Source organism: Mauremys reevesii, linkage group 4 (genome assembly GCF_016161935.1).
Source record: "Mauremys reevesii isolate NIE-2019 linkage group 4, ASM1616193v1, whole genome shotgun sequence".
In the NCBI taxonomy this organism is placed as follows: Eukaryota; Metazoa; Chordata; order Testudines; family Geoemydidae; genus Mauremys; species Mauremys reevesii.
The window spans coordinates 20,350,255-20,364,423 of NC_052626.1; the positions used below are offsets into that span (position 1 = coordinate 20,350,255).

A 14,169-nucleotide genomic window follows, 5' to 3' on the forward strand; every position below is an offset into this window, starting at 1 on the left:
GCTTGTGTGTGTGTGTGTGTGTATCTCGTTTCCTTCTTCATATTCTTTTACATTTTTAATGATCTTCCTTTTAAATCTGCTCTTAAACCACCACAGAAGATGTTGTTTTTCTCCTTTCTCGAATCCCCCACAAATGCTCCAAGCCAAGACCAGAAAAAAAAAAACCAGGATGTCAGATGTTGAATTTAAAGGGAGGCATTTGCAGGTGCATATTCTGAACAGGGCAATTCCTTAAGTGAAGTTACCAGGAATCACTCTGTCATCACTTGAGTAGTATGAGCATAAGAAGAATACATGTAACCACAATTCTATTATACTAATGTCATCAACGCTGTCATCTCTAAAGATGCTCACAGGCAGCCCTTCCTGCCAACATTCTCGGTTTCCCATTGTTATGAGAACAAAGTGTTTATGAGTCACAAAACCTTGTAGAAATTAGCTTTCCTAAAGGGGGAGTGAACATTATGGACCCAATCCTGTGAAGACCTGAGTGCCCGCCCCGCTCTGACTTCAGTCGGAGTTCAGGGCACTCAGCACCACACAGAATAGGACCCTTCACAGATTAGCATTTTCTCTCCTGCCCTGCATTCACAGCAGTTCACTGCATTCAGCATCTGTCCACAGGGTAATCAAACACAGCCACCGCTACCCAATCTGCAGTTTCTTCAGCATGCAGGGCATTAATTGTACATTTCTCTGGTGTAGTGCAAGGGGAAGAAGAGGTTTTACTTCAAAAGGTTATTTCCTCCTCAGCTACTGATCTGTAAAAGTAACATTCCTTGATAGTTTCCTCCTCTCCTTTCCTCAATTTGTTCTTCAATTTCTTCCTGCGTCCCTCTAATCAGCAACTGAAGAGTAGAACTCAGCAAAATGCTGCCTACAATGGTTTCAAACAGCAGCACTCTGAAGTGGGCTTTTGCTAGAAGCAGGAAACTGGATCTAATCAGCTCAGGCTGCTGTCCCTGGGATACAGGACCATTTAAGCAAGCAGCAAAATGCAGGGGGGCACTGAATTGCTGCGATCTATTGCACAAATTATTGCAATGTGATAGTATCATAGCACAACGTCTCCAAAATAATATCCCCCAACCCCAAAAAAATACCCCCTCAACACCAGGAATATTTAAAATCAGAAGAGCACTTGACTTCAATAGGATTTCATTCCCAAACAGTAGCAGCTAATTTGTCCCAGAAGAGTGTATACTGGGTATGTACTGAAAGCAGAACAATTTCTGGGACAAATATAGTTTGTAAGTTTTACACCAAATTGTTTGAGTTTTTGGATAGGTTGTATTATAAATGGTCTTAAAAATTAAGTTAGCTCTCTAGCAGAGAACAATGGCCATTTGGCTAGAGCACATTACCACGTATGTATCAGGAGTACAAAGACAGCAAAATCTAGGTTACTTTACCCTCATTAAAAAGCTGTTCTAATTGTAGCTACTGCTTTAGAAATCAGGTATGCATACAAAATACCATCTGTGAATCCCACTCAAGCTGCTGCAGGTCCAGGCTAAGCCTATGGTCATTATTAATGAGCTTTGCAAACCTGATGTTTCTCTCTATTGACTAAATATTTTATGATTTAAAAGTTCAGCCACAGAGTTACATTACTGCAGTGTGTGCACATAATGGCATCAGGCAGATTCCTGTTACAGATCTCTCTCACTGTGGGCGAAACTCATAACCCCAGCTACAGATATTGTATGAGGGGGACCAACCTAAGGATCAAGGAACCAGAGGCAGGGATTAAGCTCCTGTGCCCAAACCTCACGGGCTTTCTGGCTAGTGACTCTGCAGACCAATGGGCCATGCTCCACCAGCTCGCTCATAATCCCTTCTTCTCCTCTGATGAACCTCAAGCTCTGAGGAGCTACATTGGTGCTATTCCCAGCCTCCCCTGCTGCAGGGCACAGCAATGGTTCAGCCTTCCATGGCTAGAAGGACTTGTGCCAAAATACACCGTGCAGCATTTCTGCATCTTTCAACTGCTGCCCTCTCTGTGTAGGAAACGCAGCAAATTAGTTATTAAATAACCACACAGACCTTATTTGCTGTTCAGGCATAACTGAACTTTTCACTCTCTCCTTATTGCAATAATAAGATTTTCAGAGCAAAATCTCTGCACAGACCCCAGCCCTCTAGGGGCAGGTCTACATGCTCTGAGATTGATCCACCAGCGGTTGATTTAGTGGGCCCAGTAAAGACCTGCCAAATTGGACTGCAGATCGCTCTCCAGTTGACCCCTGTACTTTACCCACGACGAGAAGAGTAAGGTAAGTCGACGGGAGATTTTCAGCCCCCGCGGTGTATACCCTGCGGTAACTCGATCTAAGGTACATTGACTCCAGCTACGTTATTCATGTAGCTGGAGTTGCATAGCATAGGTCGACTTACTGCGGTAGTGTAGACGTAGACTTGGTTTGCATGTTTATTTTGTTCCCCACCTGTGGCAGAAGGGTGTATTTGGTCCCTTATAAAAATAGTTTATGATATTTCAAAACTATGTAGACTCACATCACACTGCTGTCCGAAGACACGCTCGCTTGACTGCGCCATCACCAGACACTCCAACGTTATGTTACCTGACAACTCATTGAAAACAAGTGATTGCTAACCATTTCTAAATCACGTTAGCTTGGTTTTCACCTTGCAAGGGATATTTAAATATGACAACCTGGAACCCAACCAACTCTTGTATGTAGGAAGCCAGATTTTGAGTTGCATTAGCTTTCGTTGCCACAGACCATGTGCACAGGCAGGGGTGCTGGAACAATTTGTATAGTGGGAGTGCTGAGAGCCATTGAACCAAATTGTAAACCCTGCATATAATGGAAACCACCCCCAGCCAGGTGGTGCGGCAGCAACCCCTGCAATTCTAGTTCCAGCAGCACCCATGTGCACAGGATCTTCCCCAGAGTCTCTAATCATCAGATTCTGCTTTTTTTTTTAAAATAAACAAAACATTTACTTTTTAAAAACACAGATGTGTGGGGCTGTGCAGATGTGAGTATATTTGACTGATAGTCTACACTGTCATCCCAGTAATTCAGGGGTTAAGGTTAGAGAAGCTCACAAACCCACAGGCAATCTCAGATTGCTCCAAGGTAAGAAAAGTTAAAAATATAAAAAGCATTATCAGATACCATGTCAGTATAATATCAGACAAGCTATCCGTAGAACATTGGTGCTGACTGCAAGATTTGGCCACATGTATCATACTTTTGGGCACAGTAAATACAATAAAATAACGAAAGTGCAGTCACATTTGTCTGTCTCCTAGCTACAACTCTCAAAGCTACCAAATAATAATAAGGTAGTGGCAGGCCATCAGTCAGCAGTGGGAACTGATGGAGCCTCAAAGGGCAGGAAAGAAATTGTCTCTAGGCAGTACTAATGCCTCTATAGATTAATGTTTGCCAAGAGGCAGGAAAACAAGAATAAGCACAATAAATGCAGGGAACAGGAGAATTATTATATTATTCATTATTTTCAATACCCAAAGGCATGCTATGGACTTCGCAGAAATAATTCAAGCCACAGGTCCTGTCCTAGAAAGCTTACTGTCCAAAGTCAGGCACAACACATGCAGTGGGGATAATACAAAACAAAAAGAGGGGGAAGGAGAGAGAGGTTACAATAATACAGTCTCAGTTACTTCAGTAAGGTAAACACGCATCTCAGAGGGTTCCTTTAGAGAAGAATAGCTCTCTCCCACACTCTCTCTGCTCTCATGGAGGACACAACTGATGTGGGTTTTTAGGAAGGGAGATGAATGAGGAGAGGGTTATTGCTTGGTGAACAGGTTTAGAGAGTGCAATCCCATGCATAAGGTCATATGTAGGGCCCTACCAAATTCACAGTCCATTTTGGTCAATTTCAGAGTCATAGGATTTTTAAAAAATTGTAAATGTCATGATTTCAGCTATTTAAATCTGAAATTTCACAGTGTTATAATTGTAGGGGTCCTGACCCAAAAAGGACGGGTTTTTTTTGGCGGGGGGGTCTCAAGGTTATGGGGGAGGGAGGTGCACTGTTTCTGGCAGTGGCAGAGCTGGGCAGCTAGAGAGCAGCGGCTGCTGGCTGAGAGCCCAGCTCTGAAGGCAGAGCCACCGCCAGCAGCAGCACAGAAGTAAGGATGGCATGGTGTGGTATTGCCATCCTTACTTCTGCTCTGCTGCCTTCAGAGCCAGACCCTTGGTCAGAGGCCACCACTCTCTGGCCACCCAGCTCTGAAGGCAGTGCAGAAGTAAGGGCCACCCCCCTGCAATTCCCTTTTGGGTCAGAACCCCCAATTTGAGAAACGCTGATCTCCCCCGTGAAATCTGTATAGTATAGGGTAAAAGCACAAAAAAACCCAGATTTCATGGTGGGAGACCAGATTTCATGGTTCGTGACCCATTTTTCACAGCTGTGAATTTGGTAGGGCCCTAGTCATATGGGAAGGAAGTGGGAGAAAGTGGTGAAGAAGGTATCAAGGCTGGCATCACAAGCAGACAGGATGGGGAACATGAAGACTGAGGTTTCCTTTTTAGAGAAGAGAAAGTCAGACTCCCACAGGAAGTCACCTTCTGCCAAAATGGAGATGTTTAGACAGTTCTTAAGCTATACAGTAATATCCCTCTTGTATTGCAGTATAAGCCTGGCCTCATCTGTCAGACGTTTTTAAACAGAGATCAGCTTCTCACTTTCTTTTCAGATTCCTTTTGCTCATGCAGTCACCAAAGGATATATATGGCAGAAGTTATAAGCTTCGGCTTAGTGTTAATATGTTCCCAAGTTGAACGAATCATTACAGAGCTTTGGGTCACGCTTTATATTAGGAGCGCATTTATAAAGTTTATATATGATTAACGGATGTTATAATCATGTTATAGACATGCTAGTATGTGTTATAAGCATTTATAAGCACATTAGTAGAAGGTGTTATTGACAATTTAAGCAGCCAGTTGACCTGCTGGACTCTGACACCACAAATTAATCTGGTATTAACCCTTTATTAAACTACATATAAATGTATCCTTAATATAAAGGATGACCAGAATGAATTTAAACATGTCCATAACTGATTTACAGCACCTCTAGAAGAGGCTCGGGAATAGCTTGGTGGTATTCTTAGGATCTCCACAGTCAGTTCCGGCCAGCTCTACCAATGATAATGTCACAGTCAGCAGTCCTAGGACAAACTCAAAGACACGTGAGCCAAACACTCACTGGAATATCTATGTTTCTCTCTGGCTAAATCCTGTATTCAGAATTGCCAAATCTTCCTTTGGTGCCACATGAAAATAGATTTTGGATCTTCAAAAGCTGCTGCAAAACCAAATTGTTCTTGGGGCAACTCTGGTCACTGAATAGAAAATAACTGTGTCTGGGATGCTGATGTCACGAGTAGTTTTGGAGAGAGTAGTGACATGAAAGAAGATTCAGTTGTATCCCTTAATCTAGACAGAGCCTACAACATGCAGCAATTGCCAAGTGTAGAGATTGACTGAGATTAAAGCTATCTGACAGAGATGGAAGTTTGAGAGCAACAGACCACTTTCAACAGACAGGTATTTTAACCCTCTCAGGGCTATCTTGAGTCTTTCTTCTCCGCAAAGCTCAGGCTGTGTATCCTGTATCTGCCTTGTTGCAGGTTTTGTCATTGTGAAGTTGCCCAGTTCTGGGAGCAGTACTTTTAAAAAGTACAGTACAACCTCAGAATTACAAACTGACCAGTCAAACACACATCACATTTGGAACCGGAAGTATGCAATCAGGCAGCAGCAGCCAAAAACCAAGAAAAAGAAAAGTAAATACACTACAGTACTGTGTTAAATATAAACTACTACAAATAAAGGGAAAGCAGCATTTTTCTTCTGCATAGTAAAGTTTCAAAGGTGTATTAAGTCAATGTTCAGTTGTGAACTTTTGAAAGAACAACCACGTTTTGTTCAGAATTACAAACATTTCAGAGGTCTCTGTAACTCTGAGGTTCTACTATAACCTTAACTCTAAAAGACAGCGCTGGCTATAGTTAAAACAACATAATTTTTTAAAATTTAGATAGCAGCAGGAAATGGGGAAGAGAAAAGGTTCACCCACTAAGTATCACAGATGAGACATTAGCCAGATTCCTAGATTCTTCAAAACCTGGGAAGAGTGCATTTGTATCATTTTAATAGTCGGGCATATATCTGAAGACACTGGCAGCAAGCCATTCTTTAAAAATAAAGTAGGTAGAAAAATAAGCTGTAGTAATACTTTTATATCACGACTGCTTTTTTAAATATCTAAACCCATTTCCAAAACTCAGTGGTACAAAATTAAAGATTCTAGTCATCTTATTTTTTTCCCTAAAAGAAAAAAAAATCTTTTTACTTAAATTGCTAGAGATTTCATTTCAGACCAAAACCATTTTATCTTTCTCTCCTTATTTCAGTCTTATGGGTATGACACAAGAAATGAGGAAATTCAACACCAGCTGTTAATATAAACATTAAGCTAAATTCTACTCCGTTTCACTGATGTAAATGCAGAGCAATTTGCTGCAGTCCGTGAAGTTACTCTTGATTTACAGCAATGTAACAGAGCAAAATTTGACCCATTCATTGCTATTACGCCAGCAGTATACAAGGAAGTAAAATAAAAGCCCAATGCTAGTTAATGCTCTGGATGCATATAATACCAGCATCAATAGGAAGCAGACTCAGAATGTCATTCATTGCTAGACTAGATTTCCAGGCTTGTTTCTGTTAATCACTGCAGGCTTGTTCCCTGTTAGGCCACACAAGGTTAATCTAGAACTAATTATTTAGGATTGCTGGAACATAGTCTGATTTAGGATCGCACCAAAGCATGTTACATCATACCAGCCTCGGCCCTACTTGTCAACGCTTGTAACATTTTTATTCAAAAATTGTCATTTCCGGTCACTTGCATTGTGCTTCTAAATAAATTCACTTATTTCAAGGAGTAACCAGATTAATCCAGAGCAATGCCTTTTCTTTTATTAAAAGTCAACGCTTTTAATAAAAGCATTACAGGCCAGAGGTACAGTACTTAGTTGTTATTAGAAAGGTCAAAATGTAAAACTTTGTCTATAATAATGTAGCCACTAAAACAGATCAGTGGAGAACTTGCCACAAACTATCCTTGAGTGAAACATTTCTGGTGTACCAGAGCTAAGTGTATTCATTTATTAGATGTACAGAAATACTTAAAAGTGCCCATCTCTTTTCTTTCTAGGCAGCTTTGACATTACTTAAAATTCTGAGTGATAGGCAGGGCCGGCTCCAGGCTCCAGCTCAGCAAGCAGGTGCTTGGAGTGGTCAAGGGGAAGGGGCGGCATGTCAGCCTCTTAGGCGGCAGGTCCCTCGGTCCCTCTCCGAGGGAAGGACCTGCCACCGAATTGTCCCCGAAGAAGAAAGCGGCGTGGTGGAGCTGCCGCCGATTGCGGCTTTTTTTTTTTTCCCCCGCTGCTTGGGGCGGCAAAAACCCTGGAGCCGGCCCTGGTGACAGGCATGTGTAGGACCCATGGATCTTGAAAGGTGTGTTGTGGGGGGTATTGATCATCATAGCAGTGGACCGATCTCTGCGGATTTTGCCTCTGTTGTTTTGGCAAGGTCTGGTGCTGCTTTGAGTTAGTGGGTCAGGTGAGGTTAGAGGGAGGGAGGGGATTGTCTGAAGGCCAGAAAAGGGGATTTGGGAAAGATTTATTTCAGGCTGTAGTCCCCATCGAGTATAAGAACATAAGTATGGGTATATGAGTATGGGTTGTAATTGTTTAATAATATCCTGTATGGGTTCTGGTGTGGTGGTGGTGATAAATAGGGATGTACAGTTGGAGATTCTTCCCCCCTATATTGAAGCAAGTTCTCTCAGGATATTTGGGTGGCCTATTCCATGATACGATCTACTTCTTTGGTGGAGTGTCCTTGTTAGATGAAGGTGGTTTTAAGTGTGTTAAAGTGTGTATCCCAAACTTTCTCCTCTGAGAATATTCTGTGGTATGTGAGTGCCTGGCTGTAGAGAACAGATTTCTTGGTGTGTTTGGGATGGTTACTGGATCTGTGAAGATAGGTGCGGTGATCTGTGGATTTCTTGCATAGTTGTCTGTAGCACTGTTGAAGCTGACTGTGGTGTTCAGTAAGGTGACGCTGGTGTGGGAATGCTCTAGAGAAAGTTTGATGGATGGGTGGGGTTGTTGAAGCTCTAGTGGAAACCAATGAGAAATGTAGGTCATCTGTCCAGAAGATGAAAATATCGTTGATGTACTTCAGGTATATAATTGATTTCATAGTGCATTTGTCCAGAAATTCTTCCTCAAGGGGGCCCAGGAATAGGTTGGCATATTGGGAAGCCATCTTAGTACTTGGCAGGGAGGGATAGCTCAGTGGTTTGAGCATTGGCCTGCTAAACCCAGGGTTGTGAGTTCAATCCTTGAGGGGGCCACTTAGGGATCTGGGACAAAAATTGGTCCTGCTAGTGAAGGCAGGGGGCTGGACTCGATGACCTTTCAAGGTCCCTTCCAGTTCTAGGAGATTGGTGTATCTCCAATTATTATTATATATTATAGTACTCATAGCTGTTCCCATGGTTTGGATAAAGTGTAAAACTGTTATGGGTGAGGATGAAACAGATGCAGTTATTGTGAGGGATGTTGGTGTATAGGAAGGTGACATCCATGGTGGCAAGGATGGTGTTCTGAGGGAGGTTTGTTAATGTTGAGGACTTTGTGGAGGAAGTTGGTTGTGTCCTGGAGGAAGCTGGCCCCTTGTGTGATGAGTGGAATGAGGATGGTTCCTGCGAGGCCTGATATTCATTCAGTAAGAGTGCCATGGCCAGGTATGATGGGTCCCTTGTTTGTGCATCTGAGAAAGCATGTAGAAGGTTCTTGGTGTGGGATTGTGTGATGACATTGTAGAATTTCTCCTGGAGTTATCTGGGGGAAAGATTTGATTATATCCATAAATTCCTGGGTGAACTGTGGTGTGGAATCTTCGAATTCTTCATAATAGGTGGAGTCAGAGCTGTTGGTTGGTCTCATTGATGTAGTCATCATGGTTGAGAACTACAATGACCCTCTTTGTCTGTTGATTTGAGCTGTGACCCACTAACTCAAGTTTTTTGTTAACGGCCCACATCATCTTGAATAGTCTTTTAGAATGTGTGTTAACTACTTACTAAACAATCTGTTCCACCTTTTATTTAGCTGTGACATTGAGAGTACCTTTCCCTGATCTGAGGAAGAACTCAGAGAAACTTTCCAGCTATACATTCACCAACAGAAGTTGGTCCAGTAAGAGATATAAAATTTTTATTAAAGCTAATGTTAAAAAAATTATATAATACATAGTTTGGGAAAAGAGTGTCTGTACATCTGGGTATAGTGCTTAGATTATCCACAAAGTTAGTTTTTAAAAGTCATATGATACATAGAGCGCATAATCAGCAATAATCCAAATTTAGGTGAACAGATTTAACAATACTGTTTAGGTATTAGAATCAGAACACTCGGGTACATCACTCATGAAAAATTGTACAGAGATTTGGTCGTGGAAGGCAAAATATATCAATGAGTGGAGATTGTCCCTCAGTAATTGAGAATTCGGTTGGTTGTCCATTTAGAAAATACAATCCATGAGGAAAGTATTTGTTACTTTTCTGACTGCGTATCTCATCGGCACTCTAGCTCATCCCTCCTGGTACTGTCGATGTCCAGTGATGTCTCTCGACCACCTGATGGCGTCAGATATCATGAGTTGCCGCATCAGCCGAGCGTAGTGTTGACCGATTATGCATGCTCTCAGCACTTGCTTGTTACTGGGGTTCCATGTGCCTAAGGCTCTGACGATCAGCGCCTGTGTCTGGACCTGGTAACCCTTAGCTCTGAAGGTTTCGGCCAGAGGGGCATATTTCTCTACCTTTTGAGCTCGGGCATTGTGGAAGGCCAGGGTCCTGTTCTCGAAGAGCACTGTGATATCCACCATGATGATTTTCTTCCGGTCCTTGTTGGTGATGATGATGCCCGGTTGCAGTTGGCTATCAGTTCTGGGGATAGTTGAGTTTACGGCAACCGAGATGTTGGTACGCTTGCCCATCCTTGAAGAAGATCACAGGTTCACCCTGGATCTGAAAAGATATCATCTGGACCAAATCCCTTCTACTGCCATCGATATGCAGGGATGCACACTTCCCGGCATTGAAGTGGAGTCCCATCCAGATGGCAGCCTCGCTGGTCATGTCAAGCATTTGTTGGAGACTCTCGGGGTTGTTTGCAATCAGGACTGTCTGCGTAAGCCAGGATATTCACTCTGTTGTCATATAGATCGAAACTGCCTAGACTGCTGGAGATCACTCGAATGAGCAGCTCCGTGGCTAAGTTGAAAACGATGGGGCTCAGGGGGCAGCCTTGCTTCACACCGCTATGGATAGGAATTTTGGGTGTCTCTCCTTCCATGCAGCGGATGGTGGTGGTACAAACTTCATACAGTTCCTGGACCTGTTGGAGAAAGTTTTCATGCATCCTGAGCTCTCGCAGCATGGCAAAAGTGTGCTGATGAGTCATCGATCCAAAAGCATTAGCCAGGTCAAGCCATGCTATGGCACATTGCCTCTGTGCCCTCCTGGCCGTGTGGATGCTTCACCCACCTTGTCTCTCTAATATCCTGGGACCAACATAGCTACAACAACTCTGCAATTCCAGCCCTAAGACTATTGTTGTACAAACTAGAATCTGGACTTGTGGGGTTCAGAGTTTCTGCAGTATCAAGGGCTTGTGCAATAGCACCTTATGCATCTGGAAATACCAGTTTCCAGCGTTCAGGGGTTAAATACACACACACACCCCACATTCCCTGGCCCACAAAGTTGAAACAGAATGACAGACCAAATTTTAGCTGTGTGTGAAAAATAGCCATGCCTAAAAGGCTGCCAAATATTATGCAAGACTGGGAATGGGAAACGTTAACCAAAAATACGGCACAACAACATTGTGCCCTCCTTTTCTGCATCTTCTCTTGAGAGTCAAGGGACAAGCAGGTTTACAAAATGATTCAATGGAGGCAGACAGAATAAATGCCTCAAAAAGAAAGGCAGCTATATACATTAATAAAAATCATATATTTCCCCTACAGTACAGGAAAGTAATCAAATGGCAGGAAATTGTTAAGAATGCTGCCTGCGGTAATAAAAATATTAAAGATTATAAAATATATTTAACCAGTATAATAATGAACATTCAGTATAAAATATAACAACTCCCCTTTTGCATCGCAAGCAACAGCCTAGCATTTATAATGTTTAAAGCACACTTTATAAGCAAAACAAAAACACACCAATAACCCATTCAGAGGGTTAAAAATCAGCTGCATGAAAAGCAGTGGAACATAGGGCACAGATCACCATTGGCATCAAACCACCCATTGTACATTCCATTGCAGCTGACCTTCGTGTGCCGTTTCAGTACTGCATATAGCACATACATAGTGTAAGAAGGGTCAAATATGTGGATTATGTAGCCTGGTGAACGCTCCCATTTTATCCCACATAGTATCAGTTTAACCCATACCAGTTTGTTTTCTTTTTCAACCTGTGTAAGTTCTACCAATGCTCAAGTTATTTTAGAAGAATGTAGGGTTTATATTTGAGGTTTGTCAGACAAGCCGTTCTGTAGACATCTTCCAAAAGAAGAGTTTCAACTCCCCCCACACCTAATACTACTGTATTTAAAAAAAACCTGAAGTATTTTATCTGAAACTGGCACATTCCCAAAGACCAACTCATAATTTTAAGAGGAACCCCCCTCTCCCCAAATCCACCTTGTTGTACACATTTCTGCACATGGTGCCCGCCATACTGAGCCAATGTCACATAAGTGTCTTTTCAGTACAGAAAAACAGAGTATTTGCTAACATTCATAAATGAAGTAGAATTATTCAAGCTGTAGGCCAGGAAGATTCTAGCAGCAACAGAACTATAATATATATTATATATATATATATATATATATATATATATATATATATATATATATATATATATATATATATATATATATATAAAGCTTAAACCAGAGTCTGTTGCTAGTTAAAGTGTTGTTGAGAACTGCTGTGTTAACTAAGGGGTCCAAGGCCCCCTGGGGGGGCTGCAAGCAGGTTTCGGGGGACCACCAAACAGGGCCAGGATTAGATTCACTGGGGCTCAGGGCAAAAAGCCAAAGTCCAGCCACCCCATCTGGGCCTGAAGGTGAAGCCTGAGCAGCTTGGCTTCGCGGGGCACCCTGTGGCATGGGGCCCTAGGCAACTGCCCTGCTTGCTACCCCCTACTGCCGGCCCTGCTTTGTATATGAAGAAAAACAGCTGTTGTGGCACAGGTGGGCTGTGGAGTTTATAATAGCATGGTTGGCGGGGGGGAGGGGGAGAGTCAGAAAGAAAAAGATTGACAACCCCTGAGTTAATATACTAAAATCCCTTATTAAAAACTATTACCTGATTCACACACTATGGATCCTGGCTTCAATTCCAGCATCATGGTGATTAAAGAGATGTCAGTTGAATAAAGAATTTGTGTTCTGTGAGGAAGATTCATTGTCCACAACTCTGGGGTTGGATGAAGAATAAACACCCAGCCTCCTTTACTGCAGGTCACCTTTGAGCCGTACCTTTTGCCTATGAGATCAGTAGAATGTCTAATGACCCCATACTTAGTCTGAGTTTTACTGCCATGTTGGACTTTCACAGGAAACATTGATTCATGGCCCAAGAACACGATAGCTGTGTCTCCATCTTTTATTGTATCTCCGTATTCAACAAAACTCATTGTGATAATCTTCTAGTTGGCTGGATATTTTCACCTAAAGGACAAGAAACATACAAGAGAGTTGTATACCTTTAGACCATGATGGAGTTTTATATGGAATTATGAATGATAGAAGTAAGAATGTGTCATATTCTATATCTAAAGCTTGAAGAAACTATACTCAAGATGGCTACTAAACTTAATGTAGTTCAAGAAACATTTAGAAGTGTAACAAAAGACACTGGACCAAATCCTTGTCCCACAAAAAGCTCTCATTCGACTTCAATGTGACCAACATTTGTTCCATTGTACACTGAGCTGCACTTATAATTTTAAACAAGTTTAAGCAAACAAATTCTTTCTTCAGCTTGTTCCACATTGTTACAGAGCTAGCTACCAGGAGATATGAACTGTAGCTGTCAATTAAACCCCACTGCACAAGTTCTCAAGCATGCCTGTTAGGTTCTCTCTCTCTCTGGCGATTTATGACTTAAGACAACAAACATTCTATCCAGAGCAAGAGTCACTCCTAGAACTGGGCAAGCTTAACTGCTATCCAATTGGTTTCAAATTCTGGTTCACTGAGACTTCAACATAACCAAAGGTTAGCCCATGTTTGATTTTAAAAAAAAGAGACTAAATGGAGTGAGGGATTCCTCTGGCATGAAGATTTCAGGTCAGGTCATCCAAGAGCCTTAATGTGATCCCTTTAAACAATTAAACATTTACAAATATTTATCTTTAAACAGTTTTCCATTAACTTAAAAGCCAGAGCAGAAGAGTAAAGCTTTGTGGGGCTGTTAACTGTCAGCTACCAAATATCAATTAGTTGTGGGATTTTAGCTGATGTGGTAACTTGGATATACTTTTTACCCAAAATATCAGGTTATTTACTGTTGGGTTTTGAAGTAGTCAACTCTCAAGTTGCTGTGCATATACTGTAGATGCAGTTTTTCTCCCATTGTCTTTGTTGAGTGACTAACTACTTAACTTTATAAAGCTAGAATAACCTGAGCTATGAAATGGAAAAAAATATTTTATATTCCTGTAAATGAAAAATCATTCCTGCCTTCGAGAAGTTCTTTCCCACACAGACTTTGCATCTCCAGCTGCAGACTGGGGAGAAGCAGTTGTTTACACATTACTGCAGGGTTAAATTGTGCAATACAAATTAGAGACTCCCCCTTATAAAGGCAGAAATCTGGTGCATTAATCGGAACAAAGAGAAGACAGACATAACATTTATGGTGCATAGTCCTTCATGTGGGTTTGAAACACAGCATTCTTTTACAAACACTCCTATAAAATATACAGGCCACTAGATCCAGTATTTGGCTATCAACTATAGCATTGATTATAATCATCCTCCTTGGCCTGTATACAGAG

At 41.9% G+C, this 14,169-nt stretch overlaps 1 protein-coding gene across 6 annotated transcripts in view; it reads right to left on the reverse strand.

Moving 5' to 3' along the window:
* Positions 1 to 14,169, reverse strand: part of TRMT61A (tRNA methyltransferase 61A) — a 31,552-nt gene that overhangs the window by 15,987 nt on the left and 1,396 nt on the right. For all 6 annotated transcript variants that reach the window (XM_039533292.1, XM_039533291.1, XM_039533289.1 and 3 more), the window contains exon 2: positions 12,474 to 12,838. In XM_039533292.1, coding sequence (XP_039389226.1) covers positions 12,474 to 12,804 — 331 coding nt within the window. In that variant the 5' untranslated portion in view covers positions 12,805 to 12,838. The remainder of the gene's footprint in view (positions 1 to 12,473; positions 12,839 to 14,169) is intronic.